Below are 23,254 nucleotides of genomic sequence, written 5' to 3' on the forward strand. Positions count from 1 at the left end.
TGCCTTTTAATATTTTGGAAATTATAATTACTTTAGAAAACAGATTGCAGATGCTAAAATATAGGCACTGAAGTCTTTAATTAAATAGCAGTCAGTTGTGACAAAACTGAACAGGAAACACGTTTTCTATTTATTCAGAGCTGTTTTTTTTTAAATCTAGGTTCTGCTTGGATCATTTCAATGATTATTACTGCAAAGGACAGTAAAATGCTGCAAAATAATGCCTAAAATAAGCATAAATCAAAGATTTTATTCCTTTTTTAATAATACCAAATTATTGGTTCATTTGTTCACTTATTTTGAGTGATAAAATGGTAGGCAGTCATGACCATTATGTTTCAGATGGTGAAAGTGTTACTTTTCAGCTGAAACTATCTGTGTGCATTGTACAGTGGAGTGGTTATGTCCCAGAGGTTGTTTCACTCTCTCATTTGAATGCTTCTATCCAGCTTTTTAAAAAAAATGTTTGTTTGTACCATTTGGAGTATTTTTTTGTGTGTGCGCGTATGTTTCCGTTCACTGTTTGTAGCAAGTGTGATTCTGTGCTTCTGATAGTCAGTCGAAGGATTTTAGACTGCTGATCTTAGTGACAAGCCTGACTGATACTGCACAACAGCACACCTTGGGTTTTGGTTTACATGAGGAGTTTTGTACTCGTTTATGTTTTGCCGTTCAGTTATTTTCTTCTTTTTGAAATTTTAGTTCTTTTTCTTGTTTAAAAAAAAAGTTCTCCTTTTAATGCAAGCACAGAATCAGAACTTACATTCACGTGTTCACATTTACTAAGGAGGTGTGCTGCTGCTTGATGATAGCACCCAACAAATGACATGTTGTTACATCTGAAAATGGATGGCATTTGCTTGCGGTGCTGATCTTTATTTTTGGCAAGGATGACTGCAGTAGGATTAGGGAGAATGCATGCTTCAGCGCAGCAACAACATCTAGGTGACTTTCATCTAGTCTCAGTTTTAAAGGGTAGATTTTCCATTTGATCTGAGGAATACTTCTGACTAAAATGACATTCTGTTGTTTTCTCCTGTTGTTTAAATACGGTGTGTGGTTAAATTTTCAAGTCGGTGGAGATTTAAGGTGAATAACATTTCTGTATGAATTTCCTGAAAAATACAGCTTTATGTTACATTTCTGTTACTTGTTATTTATAGCAAAGATCAACAGAAGTCATTCAAGTCAATGTCCATTTGGGAACAAAGGACTTCTCAGCTAAGGCGACAGCACCTACTAACTAGTCAAGAGGCCCTGTTTAATGAACTCGATGATGAACAGCGTCGAATGTATGTCTCGTCCCATCAGATCCGGCCAGATATGAAAACCCACTTGGATCGACCTTTGGTTGTGGAACCCAGGAATGACATAAGGAACAGCACTGATAAAATCCGTCCAAATGACTGCCAAGATAGCGAGCATGAAAGGCTGGTCCAGCCTGAGAGCTGTGAGGCACCAAAACGGCACCATCGGCATCGAGACAAATTGAGCGAGCACGAGAAGGGAGATGGCACGATTGACAATGGAGAATCCGGGGCTAACAGCAAGGATGAACAACGGCGCTCCCACAGGAGCAGGAGCAAAGAAATTGAGAGAGACCAGGAAGAAAAGGGGAAGGAGGGAAAGGGCGAGCGAAGCAGAAGTCGAGAAGGAGGGAGGAGGCATCATCACCATCTGCAGAGCTCTGTTGACGAGGCTACTGAAAAAGAATACAGGCGCCATCGGTCTCACCGGCACGTGACCGACCAGCAGTCCAAGGAAGGAAATGGCACCGTCAACGGCACAAAGAGTGAAAGGCGTACACGAGCCAAAGATGGGTCACGATCAGGAAATCGAGAGGGAGACGTATCCAGTAGAAGTCAAAACGCAGAGGGAGCAGAAAGACGACGCAGGCATAGACAGAAGGCACTCTCAACCTACGAGTCAGAGGAGAAGAGGGAGAATGGTGAAAAGGAGGGAGAGACTGTTCTACGAGAACGACGGAACCATAAAGTGAAGTAAGTTTCCATGAAGTTATTTACTAAAGCATTTATTTAGGTGTAGTCTGAGTTCTAGATATAGTTGAAGGGATTATTACTACTCCTAGCCCCTTTAGGGCTACCCCAGATCAAGCGTATTCCCCAGACGTTCACTTACAACTAAAGTTTGAGGTAGCCAAATCCTTAATTGGGTCTAAAGGTCCAGACTATCTCTCCCTAAAGGAAAGAAACAACCTGAAGATGTTACCATCCTCCAGATAGCACTTTTAATAAGTTTAGCTAGACTGTAACGTTCCGGATATTATGAGGGTCTGGAAAACTCCCCCAGAATTCTGCAACTCCTCACCAAAGAGCGTACAGCGATTGAGTTTGCGAGCTTGATACAGAAATATTATGTGAGACAATTCTAAAAATATATAGATTTATTAAAGAACCGGCATGTAATTTACAGTTGGTGATTCAATCGCAACATTAACAGTTCCAAATACAAAAAGCTTACAATTCTATTATCAGAGATCCTTATTCTCAAATCTTAACTTCGTTACATTTTTACAGTTCTGAGTCTTTATTCCAGGAGATCCACCAAAATCAAATACAATACCTTGATCCCCGAGATACAAAGAGTTGAAGACTTAGAGCTAGCTCTGAAGCTGAGAATCGCTTTGCCCCTTTACAGCGAATCTATCATCCTATTTAAAAGTTCCATTTTTATACCCTTTTGCAGTGGTATTTCCTTTGACGTTTTCTGCTGATGTAAGCTAATTATCTCTAGTCATTTTTCTGCTAACCCCTGCTATTCTTGCAGTCAGTTCAGCTGGTGGCATTAAGAATTATGTCTCTACCTTTAGGTGTTCGAAGCTTATCATAAAAATGGTGTGACAGCAGTTGCATCTATTTGATGTCATTCTTACCCAGGTCTTCTATTTGTGTCTTTTTATGACGTGTAAATTAAAAACACTTCAATCGGGTGCACCATAGTCTGAAGCCTTGGAAAGAAGACAATCAGGAACCTCCAACCTCCTGTTTCAATAAGGTTATTGATTCAGTGTCAACAACTTATCTTATCTCAATAGCCTGTATGCTGTTAACAATGCAGCTTTTCATAGCCAGGTTTCTAGATTTCCAGACCTAGTTTGTCATGTTTCAATAAGGCTAGAATTATTTCATAGAATGGTGTCTTTTTCTGAATATGGCTTATTCCTTCACATAGTAACATACAGTATACACCATGTCAAAGTGAGCACTGGTATGCATATTTTGCACATACATCACAAAGGAGTTGTTTGCTACCTATGAGGGAAAGTTTCACCATTTCTATATGTAAACTGTGCAGAATTTATGTAGCTGTGGAACCCGTTTCAGCTGGACAAATCTTGCTTATTGACCTGCTCAATTCTCAATTCCTGCTATGGTGGATGTCCAATATATACAATTTGTAGCACCGGTAAGAAAGAGTTAGCACAGAGACATTCATGAGCTGTACTGTTTTAAATAGGAACAGGCGTAGGCCATTGTGCCCCTCGAGCCTGTTCCGCCAATCAATGAGATCGTGGCTGATTTGCGACCTAGCTCCATATACACGCCTTTGGCCCATATCGCTTAATACCTTTGGTTAACAAAAATCTATCAATCGCAAATGTAAAATTAACAATTGATCTAGCATCAATTGCTATTTGCGGAAGAGCGTTCCAAACTTTTACCATCCTTTTTGTGTAGAAGTGTTTCCTAATTTCATTTCTGAAAGGTCTGGCTCTAATTTTTAGATTATGCCCCAGAGTCCTAGACTCCCCAACCAACGGAAATAATTTCTCTCCATCTACCCTATCCGGTTCAATTAATATCGTGAAAACTTTGATCAGTTCACCCCCTTAACCTTCTAAGTTCTAGGGAATACAACCCTAATTTGTGCAATCTCTCCTCGTAATTTAACCCTTGGAGTCCGGGTCTCATTCTAGGGGGCATAGTTTCACAATAAGGGGTCGCCATTTAAAACGGAGATGAGGAGGAATTTCTTCTCAGAGGGTTGTGAGTCTTTGGAATTCTCTACCCCAGAGAGCTTTGGAGGCTGAGTCAGTGAATATATTCAAGGCTGAGATAGACAGATATTTGAACTAGAGGGGAGTTGAGGGTTATGGGGAGCGGGCAGGAAAGTGGAGTTGAGACCAAGATCTGATCGGCCATGATCTTATTGAATGGTGGAGCAGGCTCGAGGGGCCAAATGGCCTACACGTGCTCCTATTTCTTATGTCCTATTCTGGTAAACCTATGCTGCACTCCCTCCAAGGCTAATATATGTTTCATGCAATGCAATTGAACTGTCATCTTTTAATTAGTATGCGCTGCAACTGGAACATAATGGCTAGAGTGTTGACTAGAGTGATCCAGTTACTAGCCTGTGAATGGTTTTCCAAATACAATCAATTCCATTTTTTACCCATATGCACATTTGCTCCTGTGAAAAGTGACCACCTGAAATTTTTTTAAAATTTGTTCCTGGGATGTGGGCGTCGCTGGCAAGCCCAGCATTTATTGCCCATCCCTAATTACCCTTGAGAAACATAGAAGATAGGAGCAGGAGTAGGCCATTTGGCCCCTTGAGCCTGTTCCGCCATTTAATGAGATCATGGCTGATCATCCAAATTCAGTACCCGGTCCCTGCTTTCTCCCCCATATCCCTTGATCCCTTTAGCCTTAAGAAATATATCTAACTCCTTCTTGAATATATTTAATAATTTGGCCTCAACTGCCTTCTGTGGTAGAGAATTCCACAGGTTCACCACTCTCTGGGTGAAGAAATTCCTCCTCATCTCAGTCCTAAATGGCTTACCCCTTATCCTTAGACTGTGACCCCTGGTTCTGGACTCCCCCGCCATCAGGAACATCCTTCCTGCATCTAGTCTGTCTAGTCCTGTTAGAATTTTATAAGTTTCAATGAGATCCCCTCTCATTCTTCTAAACTCTTAATATATATTGTGAATAGCTGGGGTCCTAGCACCGATCCCTGTGATACCCCACTAGTCACTGCCTGCCACTCGGAAAAAGACCCGTTTATTCCAATTCTTTGCTTCCTGTCTGCCAACCAGTTCTCTATCCAAGTCAGTACCTTACCCCCAATCCCATGTGCTTTAACTTTGCACGCCAATCTCTTATGCGGGACCTTATCGAAAGCCTTCTGAAAGTCCAAATACACCACATCCACTACTTCTCCCTTATCTATTCTACCAGCTACATCCTCAAAAAATTCCAGTAGATTAGTCAAGCATGATTTACCTTTTGTCCGATACTGTCACTGTTTTCCAAGTGCTCTGCTATTATATCTTTTATAATGGACTCTAGCATTTTCCCCACTACCCGATGTCAGGCTTACCGATCTATAATTCCCCATTTTCTCTCTACCACCTTTTTTAAATAGTGGGGTTACATTAGCTACCCTCCAATCCATGGGAACTGTTCCAGAGTCTCTAAAATTTTGGAAGATGACCTGCAATGCATCTACTATTTCTAGGGCCACTTCCTTAAGTACCCTAGGATATAGATTATCAGGCCCTGGGGATTTATCGGCCTTCAATGCCGTCAATTTCCCTAACACCATTTCCCTACAAATACTGATTTCATTAAATTCCTCCCTCTCATTAGAACCTATGTTCCCCGACATCTCTGGAAGGTTATTTGTGTCCTCCTTTGTGGAGACAGAACCAAACTATGTATTTAATTGGTCTGCCATTTCTTTGTTCCCCATTATAAATTCCCCTGATTCTGACTGCAAGGGACCTACTCTTGACTTCACCAATCTTTTTCTCTTCACATATCTATAGAAGCTTTTACAGTCCGTTTTTATGTTCCCTACAAGCTTACTCTCATATTCTATTTTTCCTCTCTTAATTAATCCCTTTGTCCTTCTTTGCTGAATCCTAAACTGCTCCCAATTAGAAGGTGGTGGTGAGCCGCCGCCTTGAACCGCTGCAGTCCGTGTGGTGAAGATACTCCCACAGTGCTGTTAGGGAGGGTGCCGTTGCCATGCCTGTAGTCGGTGCCGAGGTCGATGCTGGGTGGGCCTTCCGGTTTCATTCTTTTTATTGTTTGTCGTAGCAGTTTGGTACAACTGAGTGGCTTGCTAGGCCATTTCAGAGGGCACTTAAGAGTCAACCACATTGTTGTGGGTCTGAAGTCACATATAGGCCAGACCAGGTAAGGACGGCAGATTTCCTTCTCTAAAGGACATTAGTGAACCAGATGGGTTTTTTACGACAATCCGATAGTTTCATGGTTACTATTACTGATACTAGTAATTATTCCAGATTTATTTAATTAACTGAATTTAAATTCCCCAGCTGCCATGGTGGGATTTGAACTCGCGTCTCTGGATCATTAGTCCAGGCCTCTGGATTACAGTACTAGCCCAAAGACAGTACCAATACGCTACCGTTTCATAGAATGGCTGCTAATTGCACATGACCATCAATTTTTAAGAATTTAAGAATATAACAGCACAAATGTGCACATTGAAATCCCCTAAATTAACTTCTTGTACAGAGGTTTATCAAATTATCCTTTAACCTCTGGTCCCTAGGCTTGCATCCAGCCCATCTAACGGGACGAGTTCCTTCATTTTCCTGGCTGCAGTGAGTCCTATGTTTAAAGAGTTTGGTTAATTTGCAAAGTTGTCTTTAATTCAGTCCAGTTCCCAGTGGGTGCAGAACAGGTGTATCCTTAATTCAGCGCCAATCTAATTCACAGAGGTTATGAGGAATGGCTTGAGTGGGATTTGGACAAAGAACACACTGTTGTAGTAAGATCACCAGGTTAAGGTTCATGGTTGGGGCAGAATGGAGGGAGCAACTGGCTCCACCGAGCTGACTTGAGAGTGCTTGATGCTGACTGTGGCTTTCTAAAATAGGAAAGTTGTTCCATTTCCCAGCATCAACATCTCTTGCCTCAACGAGAACAAAAGAAAATCTTATTTCCCAAAAACTGTTGATTGAACTTTAGCCCGAGGAAGTGAATTGTAAAAAGCAATAAATGTGCTCTTGGTAAAGACAAGGAGCTAGCTTGAGGGAAAGGGGAGAAGAAGGTGAAGGGGAGGATAGATCTGATCTTTTTAAATGATCACTTCCAGTATAAATTGGAGGGAAAAAAATAAGGAAGCATTGAAGATGGAAGGATATTGCATTTTTGTTACTTATTAGTGAATGGAATGTTCTGGTCCTTTGCTGCACTAAATGTAAAGCATTTTTTTTAACAATGTCGCTCAGAAAGGTCTATGAGTGGTTGGTGTGAGAAATGGAAAATGTTGATTTGTTGCAGTGGAAGGTGGGACTGGGACACATTACCGGGGCAGAGTGGAGGGAGCACTCCCCTTCATCTAGCTGTGCTGTACCCGACCTGAGTGTGCTTGATGCAGTCACTAGGTGCCTGACCTGGAAAGTGTTAAACTGAAGGGTATTGTACAATGGGCATTTTATGCATCAGTTTAATAGCCAACGCCCCTCACTTGTATATTCCCATGTACTGTATTATTATTTTGCCCCATTAAGTCCAATCACCTTCAACTTTTCCAATCATTGTGAGCATCTCTATGGTAATATGTGGAAACTGCTCTCCTCCATTAGCCATCAATAGATAGGTTTACTCTCATCTGTGATGTGAGACTCTGCCGTCCTCAGATGGCCCATATGTTAGTCTGGCTACAAAACTAACCAGATTCATGTTCTGCAGCTGATGGATCAGAATGTCAGCAGAACAGAGAATGTCTGGGCCTGAACTCAACCGCAGGGGTCTGAACTTTTGGTTATTAAAAGCTAATGGAAATTAAACACAATATATAAATGGGTAATTGTTTAAATATACCAGATCAATTGGGCTGAGATCTGAAACAGAATTCTCCAAAAGAATAGTATTAGAATTGATGGGTCATTAAAATCCATTCCAACTGAAGGATTTATTTTCTAATGGCATTACAAAGCATTTTAAGCCACAATCATTGAGATCATTGTTGATCATTATTTCATTATTACTTAATGTTTGGCTTTCTTTGGCCAGAATATTTGTGGGCAATGAGCGGGTTGATTGTTTTTCTTTTCTCTTTAAAACCAGGGGTGCCAAGGCCAATTGTAGACCCCCGACTACTACCCACTTTGGACCAGGGATCAAACCTGGGGCTTTCTAATATAGGGCCCAGCTGCCAATTGGATAAAATTACTCGGTCATTAGATAAGCCATATGATTAGTCTTCCTATTGATGGTGAAGAAGTCATCACACATAAGGAATTAAAGAAATTGAATAACATTACAAAAAGGATTGTTTTTTTTAATTGCATTGAATTTGGAATGGCCTAATTATACAGTGAAATCCATTTATTATGATTTTGAAGAAAAGGTCACGGGTAAATTTCAGAGTCTTGCCTGTTAAGCAGATGCTGCCCTGTCAAAACTTACCATTATCCAATTAGTACTAAATGGAGAAAGTTCTTGTAATCTGTAGTTGTCATGACCAGTGACCGTTTAATGCTCTTTGAAGAATATAAAGACTTTACTTTTATAAATATTTATCAAATTTTCACAGGGAGAGCCAGACACCAGTGGACACCGCCATGTTGGGCACCACATCACTGCCACCTACTGGTGGTTTGAAACACGTGCCCCAGCAACCGGAGGATGCCGACAACCAGAAGAATATTAAGCTCGTGACGCTGCCTACAAGAGATGTAGAGCATACCATCAGTGTCAACATCCCGGTCACCGTCACTGCCCCTCCTGGAGAGTCCACATTACTCCCAAGTGAGTGATGCAATAAACCACATAGCAGAGGGAGGGGCGGGGGGGGGGGGGGGAAGGTCCATTGTTTGTTTCTTTGGGAACCTGAATTGATTAATGGTATTCCCACATACTGCAATCAGATCCGTGTGGCACATAAGGGCAATAGGGAGAGGTTCACTTTAGAATGATGGCTCACTGCTGCAATTTTAGTGCAGAAAATCAATTCTACTGCTTGTGCCTGGCAACAGCGATCACTAGACCTGAAATCATCTGATTAGATCCCTAGAAGTACCAGTATGGGCTGGTGGAAAGGTTGACCATATTGTCCTTTCCGATGAAAATTTGAACCAGGAATGTTTACTAACTTGCATGCAACTTTCAGAGGTCAGGCCAGAGACGCAGTCTGCATGTGCTGTTAGAATTGAATGGCGGTGGTAAACAGTGTCCCTCCAATTTTTCCTATTGGTGGCAAGCCAGAGCTAATTGCAAGCTAATGCTGTTTATCTCAATGTTCCAGCCTTAATATTCTCACCTTAAAGTGAGGGCTGCCACCCCACTCATTCGTTTCCTCGTGAACCTTCCTTTAACTGCACCCTTGGCCCACTGCCTGCCAGACATGGCCCCCATATAAGTACATGCTGGTTCCTCCTCCAAGGTGTGCAGATTTTCCTTTTCACCACCATCTGATCTACCTCTAAGTGACCTCAGATCAAGAGACCCAGCAATAAAAGAGGGGCTCTAAACTGGTAAACCCAACAGCTGATGTCTTTGCACAGCCATGAAAAGAGAGGCAGTAGCCCCACCCTTGACCTTCTAGCCAGTGCCATGTCTTGCAACCCTGATCTTAATCAGGTGTACAAAACTCATCTAAAAGTTAATCAACACCTTCCCTCACAAACCAGGAGTTTGAAGTGCAAGCTGAGTGGGGTGGATGGCAATATGCCTGAGGCAATCGCGTTATGGGTCTGCAAGTCCACCACATTGGGTGTTGTACATTTGGATTTTCAGAAGGCATTTGATAAGATACCACATAAGAGACCTGTTACAAGAATGAAGGTACCTGATATTAAAGGCAATGTGGCCACATGGATAGAGATATGGCTCAGGAAGAGAAAGTAAAGAATAGGGGTAAATGGATGTTTTCAAATTGGTTGGGTGTGTGGTGGGTCCTTTTTTGTATTCCATTTATAAAAATGATTTTGACATAAATTGCACAAAGAATGATGATGTTTGCTGTTAAACTTGTTCAGGACCTTGGTTAGGCTGTCATTGGAGCATTATGTAAAGTTATGGACATCTAGGAACAGGTACAGTGAAGATTCACCAGAGTAATACCAGGAAGAAGAGATTATAGCTCTGAAGAAAGGTTTGGAAATGTAGGGCTTTTTCACTGGCATAGAGAAGGTTAAGGGGGAAGTAATAAAGGTTTTCAAATTCATGAAAGGTTTTGGAGGGCAAACCGTGAAGGATCATTTCCACTAGTTGGACAGAGGATTATTACCAGAAGAACGATGTAAAAGATCTTTTTTCACATAGAGGGTTATCAGAACATGGAATGCTGTACCACAAGTGGCTATTAATGCCGAAAATAACACAATTCAGAAGAGAATTGTTTAAGTATTTATATAGAAAAATATAAGGGAGGGAAATGGGATTAGAGTAACTACCTCCACTTGAACTGGCATCACACAGATCCCATCCTGTGCTGTAATTCTATCAAAATAGATCTCAAATTGAAGGTGGGTTGCACCCTACAAATTATCATTAAGTTGGTGCTTAGGCATTCACTCTGAGGTAACCTATCTTACTGACACCCAAATGTACTTTGTATTGGGGCCTTTTAAGTTTCTATACAGAATCTAGAGTTGTGAAGCAAAATTTTCATCCTTTATCAGGTGTCAGTTACGGAAAACATACGGAATCAATTTTAGATCACAGGGTACTTAAAAATGAGTACATTGGGGGCCTTACACAGTTATACAATTCTGAACATATATGTGGAGTTACTCACTGATGGAACCCTTGTCAAGAGATTTGGGAAATGCTTGGAAGGGGGAGAGGGGTCTCTTGAGGCAACGTGACCTTAGAAGTTGTTGAGTACTGTCTATTCAAGATGGTTAGGTACTGATTTGCTGGGTACTGTCTATTCAGCAGTTAACACAGTGATGCCTTTGGCTATAGAGGCATATTTGAGTGACTGGTGGACCTAAGGAAGGGCTCCATACCTCCTGGTGCTTTCCTAGCTTGCTCTTTTTGACAAATTCCCACATCTGCTTTATCCACGTATATGTTGTGAGACACGTACAGAATGGTTAAAAATAAATTATCTGGAAAGGGCTTCCAAATATATTTAAGAATAAATTTCTTTATTTCATTTTAATATTGATGCAATTTAATGTTTTAGTAGCAATTATTATACAACAATGTTTCTGTTTAATTGACATAACTATACCTCATGGAACATACATGTAAACCTTTATATAGGTTTAAAAGTTAAACTCTTCAGAAAAGTGTACCCTTGGGGTGAGATGGTCCTCACAATTTTTATTGTATTTTTCAGTCAATAGTGTAGGTGTAGATCTGGAAAGTGTGACAAAAATGGAGGAAAAGAAAGACATGGATGCTGATGATCTGATCAAAAATGGGCCTCGACAGATACCGCCGTATAGCTCCATGTTCATTTTCAGCCCGACAAACCCGTAAGTACCATTGCTGTAACTCCAGCTAATGACCAGTCTATCAGACAGGTATTCGCACCTCAACACGTCAGCATCGTTCTTCTCAACCTCTTCTTTATGTTTCTTTGTTCTCTGAACACTTAGTTTCCTAACCATCTTGAAGAATGTAAGCTTGTTTTATGTTACCTCAAGTCTGCAGCAATAATTTATATGAAAAAGCACTGATTGTATCCAGGAAACAATTAGTTTCTGCTGATTGATGGGAGCAACGAACTTGAGGTTGAAACTTGCCATCCATTGATTGATACCAATTGAATGATCACCTGTTAGCAAGAACCCACTCGAAACACCAGAATTTGAATATAGAGCATTCTATAAAGAGCATTTCGTTATTGAAATTCGAAGACTACCAAGGGACATAAGGTAAAATAAAGAAATTAAGTGTAAGAAGAGTCACCAGATGGACATTTTTCATCCATAGTTTAAATGAGCTGTGGGAGCATCATTGAAGCAGACAGTGTAAAGCGTTTCAAGAGACTATTAGGGGCATTTCTGGAGAGAGAAGGGATTGAGGCAAACGTTGAGAAGTCAGGTAGAGGTATCATCAATCAAAAGAGAGTCTTGTTGGGCATAATGGCCTTTTTCTGTTTCTAGAAATTACATTATTACCTGTAAAAGCATATTTATAATGAACCCATCAAACACCAATTGTAGAAGTCCCAGAACCATCAGGTATGTATCTTTTGAAAAGTGCAGGTAGCTGATAATGAAAGGAATAGCACAATCAAAAAATAGCAGCATAACAGCAGGTCCAAAGCTTTGACAAGTTCTTACAGGCAAATCTATCTTCACTGTCTTTCATTGCATCAAGGTCACTCACTCAAGGCACTTTTGGTGGGTTCAGCATGACAGTGAGACCAATATCACAATGCGGCACTTGTTCTCCTCGAAGTCTGGCCCATTGCGATCTTAGAGCAGGCCAGGAAATAGGCGTCCAGTGCATCTGCCTGAAACTGGCAGGGGCCTTAATTAATTTATGCAAATTTGGGTCTTTTGATGCACGTAAGACCCCGATGCAATTTTAATGCTGCTACAACACAGTGTGAAAGATCAGCCCGTTGCAACTCAATGTAAAGTGTCCAAACAAGCAGTCATTTAAGGGACCACTGGAGGCCATTCAGAAAATGCTCCGAGTTAGTTTTTTGAAACTTTTTTTGTGAAGCCAGGGGGAGGCAGTCAACAGGAAGATTCAGCAGGAAGGGTTTCCACTCCCTTAATGTACAGATTGTGTGGCAACGTGCACAGGATCCCGATGCCGCCAGATTTTTTTGGAAGCTGCCACCGAATTGTCACAATGCATTCATCCTTCAGAATTAGGCCCTTCCTAAGCTCCTATAGCCCCCCCCCCCCCCAATCTCATGATCAACATTAATGCTCCTCCTGCACCCCACAAAAATATTACCATTCACTACCGGACCGTCCATCCGTCCATCCCCCTCCCCCACTGCGATCGCCTAGCCCTCCTCTTTAAGGAACAACTGGCAGCTCAGCTCCACGGAGGAGTGGCCAGATTATTCCGTCCCCCTCGCCCTGATGAGCACAGTGCCTGTCGGGGCTCCAACCACGTGGGGCAGCTTGCTAATAATATTTTAATGAGACCCAACCATGAAAATGGTTCAGGGCTCTGGCACAGTTCATTGGACGGGTGGTGGGCTCGTTCTGTCCACCAGGTGAACAGGCTCACTTGAAAAGCTACCCCATTGTTCTGTAGATTGCAGAAAATCTACATGGTTGGAACAGTAGTTTACTCTGAAAAGGCTGCAAGCATAATTTTTTTTTAAATTTCTTTTTATGGGATGTGGGCATCGCTGGCAGGGCCAGCATTTATTGCCCATCCCTAATTGCCCTTGAGAAGGTGAGCCACCTTCTTGAACCGCTGCAGTCCGTGTGGTGAAGGTACTCCCGCACATAATCCTGCTCTAATTGTTGTCCCTCTTGGATAAGTAACCTTCTGAAAGGTTGAAACTAGATTTTGCATAAAACTTTCTTTGGGGCTTAATCTAATCAACAGCAGTAATTGCTATAGTCCTAAATGCCTCAGACTTCTGAGGGGACATTTGACAATTGGACTGGTCATTTATTCAGCAACGCCAAAAACAAAAGTGAACTTTTAAAATATTTCATTTTCTTAATTAGAATTTTATTGAAAATCGGAAACATACCAGCACATTGCTTTCTTATGTGTGAAGTAACTCTGGGAAAAGCGTTACATGTCAGTAATTTAATTGAAGCAGCTTCGATTACTGTACAAATGATTATAACAGGGAAACTGGATTGGCGTGTGGAACATTTAAAACCAGCGATTGTAAAACTCCAAATTAATCAGATTAATTGTATATCCAGATAGTGTCTGTTGAACAAAGGCACAACTATATGGATAGTTTTAGTAGATGGGCTGAAGACAATCTACGAAGAAAACTTAACTGTAGCTCCTGTTGCTTCCAACACTAACACTGCTTGACTTCAAAAAGTTGAGTTGAATATCATCAGTAGATATAATGCAGATGGATGACCGATAACACTGAAGAGAATTAAATAAAACTGCTTGTCATTTTAATTCACCACAGCGCTCATCCGTCTTCTCTCCATAGAAGTGAGCTGACTTGATTAACAATAACATAATACACTATTGTCTTTAAAAAAAAAAAAATGGACAATTCTTCGCTCTCTCCATCCCCTGAAGGTGCTGATTCTTGCCGAGGTGTGTTTCCACAGGCACCTGCCACCCTCTTGACCTTCCTGCATTCTTCATGGATGAGCCTCAACAATGTCTCCAGGCTTTCCAATTTGTGAGGAGCATCATAGCCAAGTCTGGTCTTGCTCTTAACTGACAGCCAGTTGCGCCTGCTTTCCAGCACGGCTCACTGAACAGTGGTCAGGATTGGGAAATGGTGACTGGTAGCTGATTTCTATTGTTAACCATTCGTAATCCAGGAATCCTGGCTAAGTTGTTAACTCGCACAAACGAGGGATCAATCTGTGACCCTCCTGGTCTGTATGGCGCAATACTATTAAGGAAATGCATTACCCCACTGAGGTACTGTGGGATACCTCCTGTAGTATCAATTTGATTTTAAAAGTTTGAAGAATACTTTGTAGTACTGCACATTAAAAAATACAAAGACAGTATTAACTTATGATATTTAATTGAACAGAACTCAAAACATTAGTTTTTATTCTCATTTCCTGTGAGGAAATTTGCTAAATTTACAAATAATTCATATGCTCAACAGTACAGACAAAATTACACATGGTACATGGCTGAGTTACTGTACAATTTTATAGAAGAATTTCATATTTTATGGCATTCCCTGAAGTGAGTATATATAATTTGAACTCCGTATCTTCGTCTTCAGATCCCTCCGTGGCCTTTCCCCACTCTATTTCAGTAACCTCCTCCGGCCTTCAATCCCCTTCCTGTGCCCTCCTATTCGCTGACTCTGGCCTTTTGTGCACTCCCCTTCCTTCACTCCATCACTGATACCAAAGCCTTCCGCCGCTTTGGCCCATATCTCTGGAACCTCCCTCTCTAAACTGCTTCACCTCTCCATTTCTCTCCTGTTTTACAACCTTCTCAAGAACCATTTTTTCAGCCAAGCTTTTTGTCCCAACCACACCCCCCCCCCCCTCCAATTTCTCCTTCCATGACTTAGCATCTTCGTTTCCAATTTGTCTCCAGTTGCCATCTTGGGCTCAACGTTAATATTAATGCAAGTTGTCAGTATCACTATCTCTGATAAATGCATGAATAATAAAATTGAAAGGTTGTTTTCCATTATTATTTGACATGCCACTCAGCCTGGCAGAGTTGATTTGAAGTTCTTGACTTCATTAGCATAGCCTTCAATGGAAATTTGTTTAGGCAGCTTTAATCCATGTTGGTGCGCAGCATCCAGCAGAATGGTACCAATTCAGTAACACAAGGTAACCAGATCCAGTTTGGGAAATTAGAAAGTTACGGTGATGGGGTACAGGCTGCTGTTTTGTGGTCCGATTTTGTCCTGTCAGGGAAATGCAGACAGAGCTCTACTCTATTAAGTAAATTATTCTAGTCAGTGCTCATAAATGTTGTTCTTGGTGATCTTTCAGAAGACATACAAATAGAATATTATGCATCATTGTAGATGGTTGAATTTACACTAACCTGTGCACGGGTTGAGTGTGTGTTGGGGACCTACTTGTGTTTTATAAAGCCCTCAGATGGCCTTTATAAGACTGGGAGCATACCAAAATGTCAACATCAAGCTTCCACAATAATCTCATCGTTGTGCACTGATGTGGTGAGGGGGAGGGGTTGCTACAACCACAGAGTTCTGTATTCCATATCTCTCAAAGTTCCTCATTTATTACACACCCACAGATAATCCGTGTTTGATACTATCAAATTTCCACTCCCTCTTAGTTTTATTTAAAATTCATTCTCGGGACGTGGGCGTCACTGGCAAGGCCGGCATTTATTGCCCATCCCTAACTGTCCTGTGAAGGTGATGTTGGGCCGTCCTCTTGAACCACTGGTAGTGGTTTTGATGCAAGTAAATGGCTTGCTCAGTCACTTCAGAAGCCAGTTGCTGTGGGTCTGGAGTCACATATAGGTGAAACCGGGTAAGGAAGGTGGTTATCCTTCCCTGAAGAATATTAGTGAACCAGATGGGTATTTACGACAATCAGAATGGTCATTTCTACTGATCCCAGCTTTTTATTTCTAGATTTTATTTTTCACTGAATTCAAATTCTCAAACTGCCGTGGTGTGGATTTTGAACACTCGTTCTCTGGATTATTCATCCAGTGTTCCCTCTCAAATGATGTTCAGCATTTTTTGTCAATCACAAAAGATTCTGAAGACATTTGCAGATTGCAAAGCTGGTTAAATTCAGTAGGTGGACACAGAAGTGTTTGCCAATGTTTAAATGACAATGTAAACTCAATCTAATTAGCAGAGTAATGCCTTAAAGTAAACTATCTGCCAGGATTCTAAAAATAAAGTTATTACAACTGAATTCTTCATGTTGCTCTAGGGCATTTGTGCATGACACATGTAGAGTCCTGTTGGATACATTAATGATAAACCGGAGCATAAAGAAAATGAGATACGGGTCCGGAAGTGGCAAGTATGTCCTGAATCCTGATACGAGACTTCTACCTGTCCAGCCACAGTATTTGTTCTACTTGTACCCTGTACCATGGTTATGGCCGAGTCTCCCAGTAGGGGGCAGAAGGAAAATCAGAGGCCAAAGACACAGCTGGCTCCTGGCACCAGGTGTGCCAGCTGCTGGGAATTCACGGTGCCCCACGAGGAGGCTGCATTTCTGCCACTCCGGTGCAGGGCTCGGAGTGAGTGACTTACCAAAAATACCCTTGTAAAGATAGTATCTGCCTGAAGCAGCTAAAAGTTCAAGGTAGACACCGGCATTAAAATGCAAATCTAAACTTCATATCGTACTTTAAAGATACATATTTGCTGTTTAGAACGCACAAATTTGATACAAATTTTGAAAGCTGATATCAGTAAAGGAGTTTTTCTGAAGATCTTTCTGTTCTGCTTTGAAGCCACTGCAAAGCTCACATTAGGGATTCGGACATTGCGATCAAACAGGTTATCCATATTCAGTGTGAGGTAATTGTTGCCCAACACTCTGCATATCATACTAAGAAAGAGATTTTTCCTACTGAGTGAGGAGAGAGTGAGATTTATTGCTCGGAAGTAACCTTGAAATTATGCTGTGGAATATTTATGACTAGTAGTGTACAAGCTTTATGTCTTTGTGGCTGCTAAAGTGTATATCATGGATCCTTGTAGGCCACATATGAAGCCTAAATCTGTGTTCCCATTAATTTGCACATATATCAAACTGTGGATACTAACCAATTTAGGTTTCCTGATATAGGACTTATCCTCCAATGAGGCAAACACACTAAGAACTCCAGGCCACCACAATTCAAACAGGACAAACCAGTGAGTAAGAACTATAAACACAAATAGATCTGAGTTTCCTGGGCTTCAAGCCAGGACCACAAGGGTTCGAGGGCTGGGAATGGCTCAAGGTACTAGCTTGGGCACCACTCAACCAATTTATTCAAGCAAAATACCTCTACCTGTTTCAGTAGAAATGGTATCCTGTTATTTTAAATGGGTTAACGTCTCTGCTGAAATAGCAGAGGTCGAAATTTAAGATCAATGTGTTAAGCATTTGTACACTCGTATCCCAGGGTGTCATTTGATGGCCTTAGTTTCCTAAAGACCCTTTAGATTTAAATTTGGAATGTATCTGACTTTGAATTATAATGTTTCAACATTCCTAAAGGTTACTATTTATGTCAATAGCTCATTACTCATGACAATTGGCAATGAATCGTATTTTGAAAATTTGTGTTAAGTACCCAAGCAATACTTGGAATTTTTCTCCCCCCCTCCCACTTACCACAATTTTGTTTGCATTTAGTTATCTCGTGGTGCTGCTGCATTACTGTTATGAGAATAATATTTTATATTATCCAATTCTTTATCAAAAGAAAGTTTGGGCATAGCCAGGGCAGCTCTCTTTATGGTGCTGAAGGCTGAAAAAATCCTCCTGCTGTGCCATTTGATCAGTTGTTTTGTGACACTGAGGTTGGCCAACATAAAAAGGTCCTACAATATGTTACATGGCAAACTGTGATATTTGATCTTGCAGAGCTTTCCCAAGTCTCTGTTTAAAATATTTTTTTTTTTATTGAGTACCTCTTTTGTTTATTAAGTCTAATGTATATCTTAGCATTGTATAAAACTTGGAGGACATTTTTTATTTAGATGAGATGCAGAATTGCTCATGTTATTCCAGTGTCCTTATATATGACCTGTCCCATTATACAAAGGTGCCAATGGCATTGAGTGTGCTTTTGGTCAGTTGTATTACAAGCCGTTTTTTTGATTAAATTTTGGCTGAACCAAAACAAATCTGCCCTTTTGTAGTTTTTGTCCTGAGTTTAAAAAAAAAAGGATTGGTTCTCCCAATAGCTCATCTGGTTATGGCAGTGCATAGTTGAACCCTAAAGAACAGTATGGTCCCAGGATTGATCCCCGATCTGCATTGAGTTAGTTAATCTCAGTTGGGTGGATGGTAGGAGTGGTACAGCTAGCCTCAGTGTCCCTGGAATTCGAGAAGGGAAAGATCATCAGTTCTCGATCCAGTGAGCCTTTCTGGAAATTATGCACACCCGGACTTGAGGTGAAGATAGTATCAGGTTGGCTCTGATACCCTTCACAGTTGAATATCCCACTACCACTTGCTTGCTAAACTCATACGTGAAGAATGGGGGAGGTGCTAAAATGTTGCTGTACTCATGTAAGAGAGTCAGTGCTGTAGTGTCCGAGTATAAATAATACACGGACTGCAGGAGAACAATAATAACAGGTATTTACTGAACAGAGGGTACTCTTTTATTTGGACCCAAAAAAAACCCAATTCGACTGTAAATAAACAAAAGTTCAACTAAAGCTTAACAAATCAAATTAAAATTTGGTTTTCCATGTTGATGATGCACTCCAGTCCCCGCGGCGCCCACCGGTCGCGGAAATACTCAAGCGCACCGGCAGACACCGCGTGCTCCATCTCCAGGGCCACCCGGGCGCGAACATGGCCGCGGAAGAGAGGCAGGCAATCCGGCTGGACGACCCCCTCGACCGCCCGCTGCCTGGACCAATTGATGGCTCTTTTAGCCAGGCCCAGGAGCAGGCCCACAAGGAGGTCCTCCAACCTGTCCGCTCCCCTCCGCACCGGGTGACCGTAGATCAAGAGCGTGGGACTGAAGTGCAACCAAAAATCGAGGAGCAGCCCCTTCAAGTAGTGAAAGAGGGGCTGCAACCTCTCACATTCCATATAAACGTGAAACACGGACTCCTCCAGGCCGCAAAAAATGCAGGCGGCCTGGGAGTCCGTGAACCTACTTAAAACCTTATTGCACGGGACCGCTCCGTGCAACACCCTCCAGGCCAAGTCCCCGATGGAACAAGGGAGGACTCCCGCGTAGAGAGCCCTCCATTGGGGACCTCCGCCACCGCCAGTCGGCAAGACGCCACGCCAAGGCGTGTCCGGACGGTAGACGAAGATGGCAAAGTGGAGAGTGTGCAGGAGCAGCCCGTACAGGAAACCCCTCCGCACGGAGGGTATTTCCTCGAGACGGCTCAAGTTGTGAGGCGCCGGTTCCCGAGGGGAGTTTCGGGGCCGGGCGCCGATGAGGAATTCCGTCCGAACGGGGGTAAGCTCGGACGGGATCGCCCCACATGCTTGAGCCGCCTCGATACACCTAGTGGAGTCGGGGCCCAGTGCCGCTTTCACCGATTCGATGGCTTCGACCGCGAGCCGGACATTGGCCCAGGACAGGCGCCGCTCCAGCGCCATCCAGCCCGCTCCTCCGCCATCGAGCAGGTCCCCGACTCTGGTCACCTTGCCAAGCACAGCCCTGCCCTCCGCCCGAACCCGCGTTCGTGGAGGTGCGGATTCCTGAGCAGCGGCTCCCGAAGGAGAGCCGCCGCTCCTGACGGGGGAGAGCTCCGCCTGGAAGCGACGTAGTTCCAAACCCATAGCAGTTCCTGGTAGAAGACAGGCAGCTCCCGCAGGCCGGCACGCCTGCCGCCCACTTTCGCGAACAGGAGCTGCGTGTCGTAATTGAGGCCGTGCAGCTGGCGGAAGAAAAACGTCGCCAGCGCACACCATCTCTGAGGATTCGCGACGTACAGGTATCTCTGCAGCGTCTGAAGACGGAAAGTCACAGCCTGGGTGCGAAGGCACACCAGCGCCTGACCGCCCTCCCTAAGCGGGAGACACAGAACCGCAGCAGAGACCCAGTGCTTCCTTTTGTCCCAGAAGAAGTCGATGAGCTTCTTCTGCATCTTGGCGACAAACGCAGGGGGAGGTATCAAAGTGACCAACCGGTACCAGAACATGGCGGCCACCAGCTGGTTTATGACCAGCGTTCGGCCCCTGTAGGACAACACTCGGAGCAGTCCTGTCCAGCGTCCTAGGCGAGCGGTGACTTTGGCCTCCAGCTCTTGCCAGTTCGCCGGCCAGGCGTCCTCGGCAGGGCTAAGGTAGACTCCCAAATAGAGGAGGTGCGTGGTGCTCCAGGCGAAAGGCCTGAACTCCTCCGGCAGGGAGTCCACCCGCCACTGACCCACCAGGAGTCCGGAACATTTCTCCCAGTTGATCTTGGCGGAGGATGCGTCCGAGTAAATCTGCTGGCATTCCCGCATCCTCCGCAAGTCAGCGGGATCCGTGACCGTGAGGAGCACGTCATCAGCGTAAGCCGAGAGGACCACCTCCACGCCCGGCCCTTGCAGAGCCAGTCCCGTCAACCTCTTCCGCAAGAGGCGCAGGAATGGCTCCACGCAAATGGTATATAACTGACCGGACATGGGGCATCCCTGACGCACCCCCCTCCCGAAGCGAAGGGGCGCCGTCAAGGACCCGTTAACTTTAATCAGACACTCTGCGGCGGCGTACAAAAGTTGGATCCGGGCGACGAAATGCGTCCCGAACCCGAATGCGCGCAGAGTCCCGAAGAGATACTCGTGATCCACCCTGTCGAACGCCTTCTCCTGATCCAGGGAGAGGAAGGCGACCGACAGACCAGCCCTCTGGGAGTGGTGGACCAGGTCCCGGACCAGATGGATGTTATCATGGATGGTCCGGCCCGGGACCGTGTAGGACTGGTCAGGGTGGATCATGTGGGCCAGCACGGTGCCAAGGCGAGCAGACATGGCCCTGGCAAAGATTTTATAGTCCGTGCTGAGGAGGGAGACCGGGTGCCAGTTCTTAAGGAGGCGGAGATCGCCCTTCTTAGGCAGCAGGACAATGACCGCCCTGCGCCAAGAGAGGGGCATCTCCCCGGTCGCCAAACTTTCCCCCAGGACCCGCGCATAGTCGCCCCCCAAGACGTCCCAGAACGTCCTGTGGAACTCCACGGTCAGCCCGTCCAACCCCGGGGACTTTCCCCTAGAGAGCTGGCGGAGGGCGCCGGTCAGCTCCGCCAGGCTTAGCGGAGCGTCCAGTTTTTCGGCGCCCTCCGGGCTGACCTTCGGCAGGTCCTCCCACAAAATTCTGCGCGCATCCTCGCTGGACGGATCCGGAGAGAAAAGAGCCCCGTAGTCGGCGCGGGTCTCCGCGCTGATTCCCTCCGGATCCGAGACCAGAGATCCGTCGTCTGCCAGCAGCCCCAAGAGCTGCTTACGGACCCCCCCGTCTTTTTTCCAGTGAGTAGAAGAAGGGGGAGCCGCGGTCCAGGTCCCGCAGGAGCTGGATCCCACGACCTCACGTACGCGCCTCGGGACCCGACGAGCTGCAGGTCCTTCAGCGCGCCCTTCTTCTCTTCGTACACCTTCCGCAGGGCCGGGTCCTCGACGACCTGACCGAGACGGGACTCCAGGTCGAGCACCTCCTTCTCCTTCTCCAACCGCCCGACCCGGGCCTCCCGCCTCTTGGTCGACCCCTTCGCGTACTCCTGACAGAAGAGACGGATGTGAGCCTTGCCCACATCCCACCATAGCCTCAAGGAGGGGAAGCCCCCCTGCTTCCTTCTCCAGTCGGCCCAGAATCGACGAATCGAATCCCGGAACCGTGCGTCTTCCAGCAGCAGGTTGTTAAAATGCCAGTACGCGGACCCCCGCGCACGCAGCGGAGCGAGCTCCGCCCATACCAGGTGGTGGTCCGTGCACGGCACCGGCCGCACGGAAGCCGCCGGAACGCAGGAGACGTACGCCCGGGAAATGTAAAGGCGGTCGATTCTGGACCTTCCTCCCCCAGACCTCACGCTAGTGAAGGCGCTGGAGTCGGGGAGGAGATTTCGCCAGACGTCCACCAAGTCGAAGGACCCAACCAGGTCCCTCAACTTCTCCATCGCCGCCGGGCTTCGCGGGGGACCCGAACGGTCCCTCGCCTCGAGGGTGCAGTTAAAATCCCCCCCGAGGATGACGCACTCGCCCACGTCGATGGAGCCCAAAAGAGCGGACACTTCTTCGAAGAAGCGCACTTGCTGCGCACTGGTCTGAGGGGCGTACACGTTCACTAGATGGAGCGGCACGCCCCCCAGGCGAACAGTGACCTGGAGCAAGCGGCCCGGCACGTGCTCCTTGACCCCCAAGATCTCCGGCTGAAAATGCGGGTCCAGCAAGATAGCCACCCCGCTGGAATTGTTGGAGAGGTGACTCATGCTGACCCCTCCTTGCCACTCCAGGAGCCACGTGGCTTCGTCTCCCGGAACGGTGTGGGTTTCTTGCAGGAAGCACACCGCATACTTCCCGTCCCGAAGGACCGAGAAGTTATTGAATCTGCGGCGCGCCTCCCTGCTGCCTATGGTTATCTTCATGTCAGAAGCATAGTGCAACCTCTACCTACACCTAACGGGGGGGAGGAAGCGCAGCCGCTGGTCAGCCGCCACTTCCTCAGCAGCCCAGTGAGAAACGTGGTGAGCCGACGCAGCTCGAGCGGGTTCACACCCTCGTCCGCGCCCATGATCTTAATGGCGGCGTGGACGGATACGATGAGCAGCGCCAGCTCCGACCACCTGTCGAGGGCCAGCCGGACCTTATTGCGCCGACCCGGGCACGTGGCCATAAAATCCCGGAGTTCCCTTACAGGAATGAGGGGAGACTCGGCAAGGGGCACGAGGTCATCCATCGCCTCGTCGGCGCTGGAGTCCGAATCGTCCTCCGTGCCCATCACCGAGTCCCCATCCTCCTCCAGGGGGTCGTCACCAGCGGCCGACCCGTCCGCCGCGCAGTGCGAAGCGAATGGCTCGGCCGC

At 45.1% G+C, this 23,254-nt stretch overlaps 1 protein-coding gene across 1 annotated transcript in view; it reads left to right on the top strand.

Annotated features, from left to right (window-relative positions):
• Nucleotides 1-23,254, top strand: part of cacna1ba (calcium channel, voltage-dependent, N type, alpha 1B subunit, a) — an 820,126-nt gene that overhangs the window by 627,632 nt on the left and 169,240 nt on the right. The window contains exons 22-24 of the mRNA XM_085965795.1: nt 1,164-2,000; nt 8,545-8,759; nt 11,299-11,437. Of these exons, the coding sequence (XP_085821921.1) occupies nt 1,164-2,000; nt 8,545-8,759; nt 11,299-11,437 (1,191 nt within the window). The remainder of the gene's footprint in view (nt 1-1,163; nt 2,001-8,544; nt 8,760-11,298; nt 11,438-23,254) is intronic.

The sequence above is a fragment of the Somniosus microcephalus genome, chromosome 23 (assembly GCF_052327205.1).
Source record: "Somniosus microcephalus isolate GS21.2 chromosome 23, FLI_Smic_1.0, whole genome shotgun sequence".
Lineage (NCBI taxonomy): Eukaryota > Metazoa > Chordata > Chondrichthyes > Squaliformes > Somniosidae > Somniosus > Somniosus microcephalus.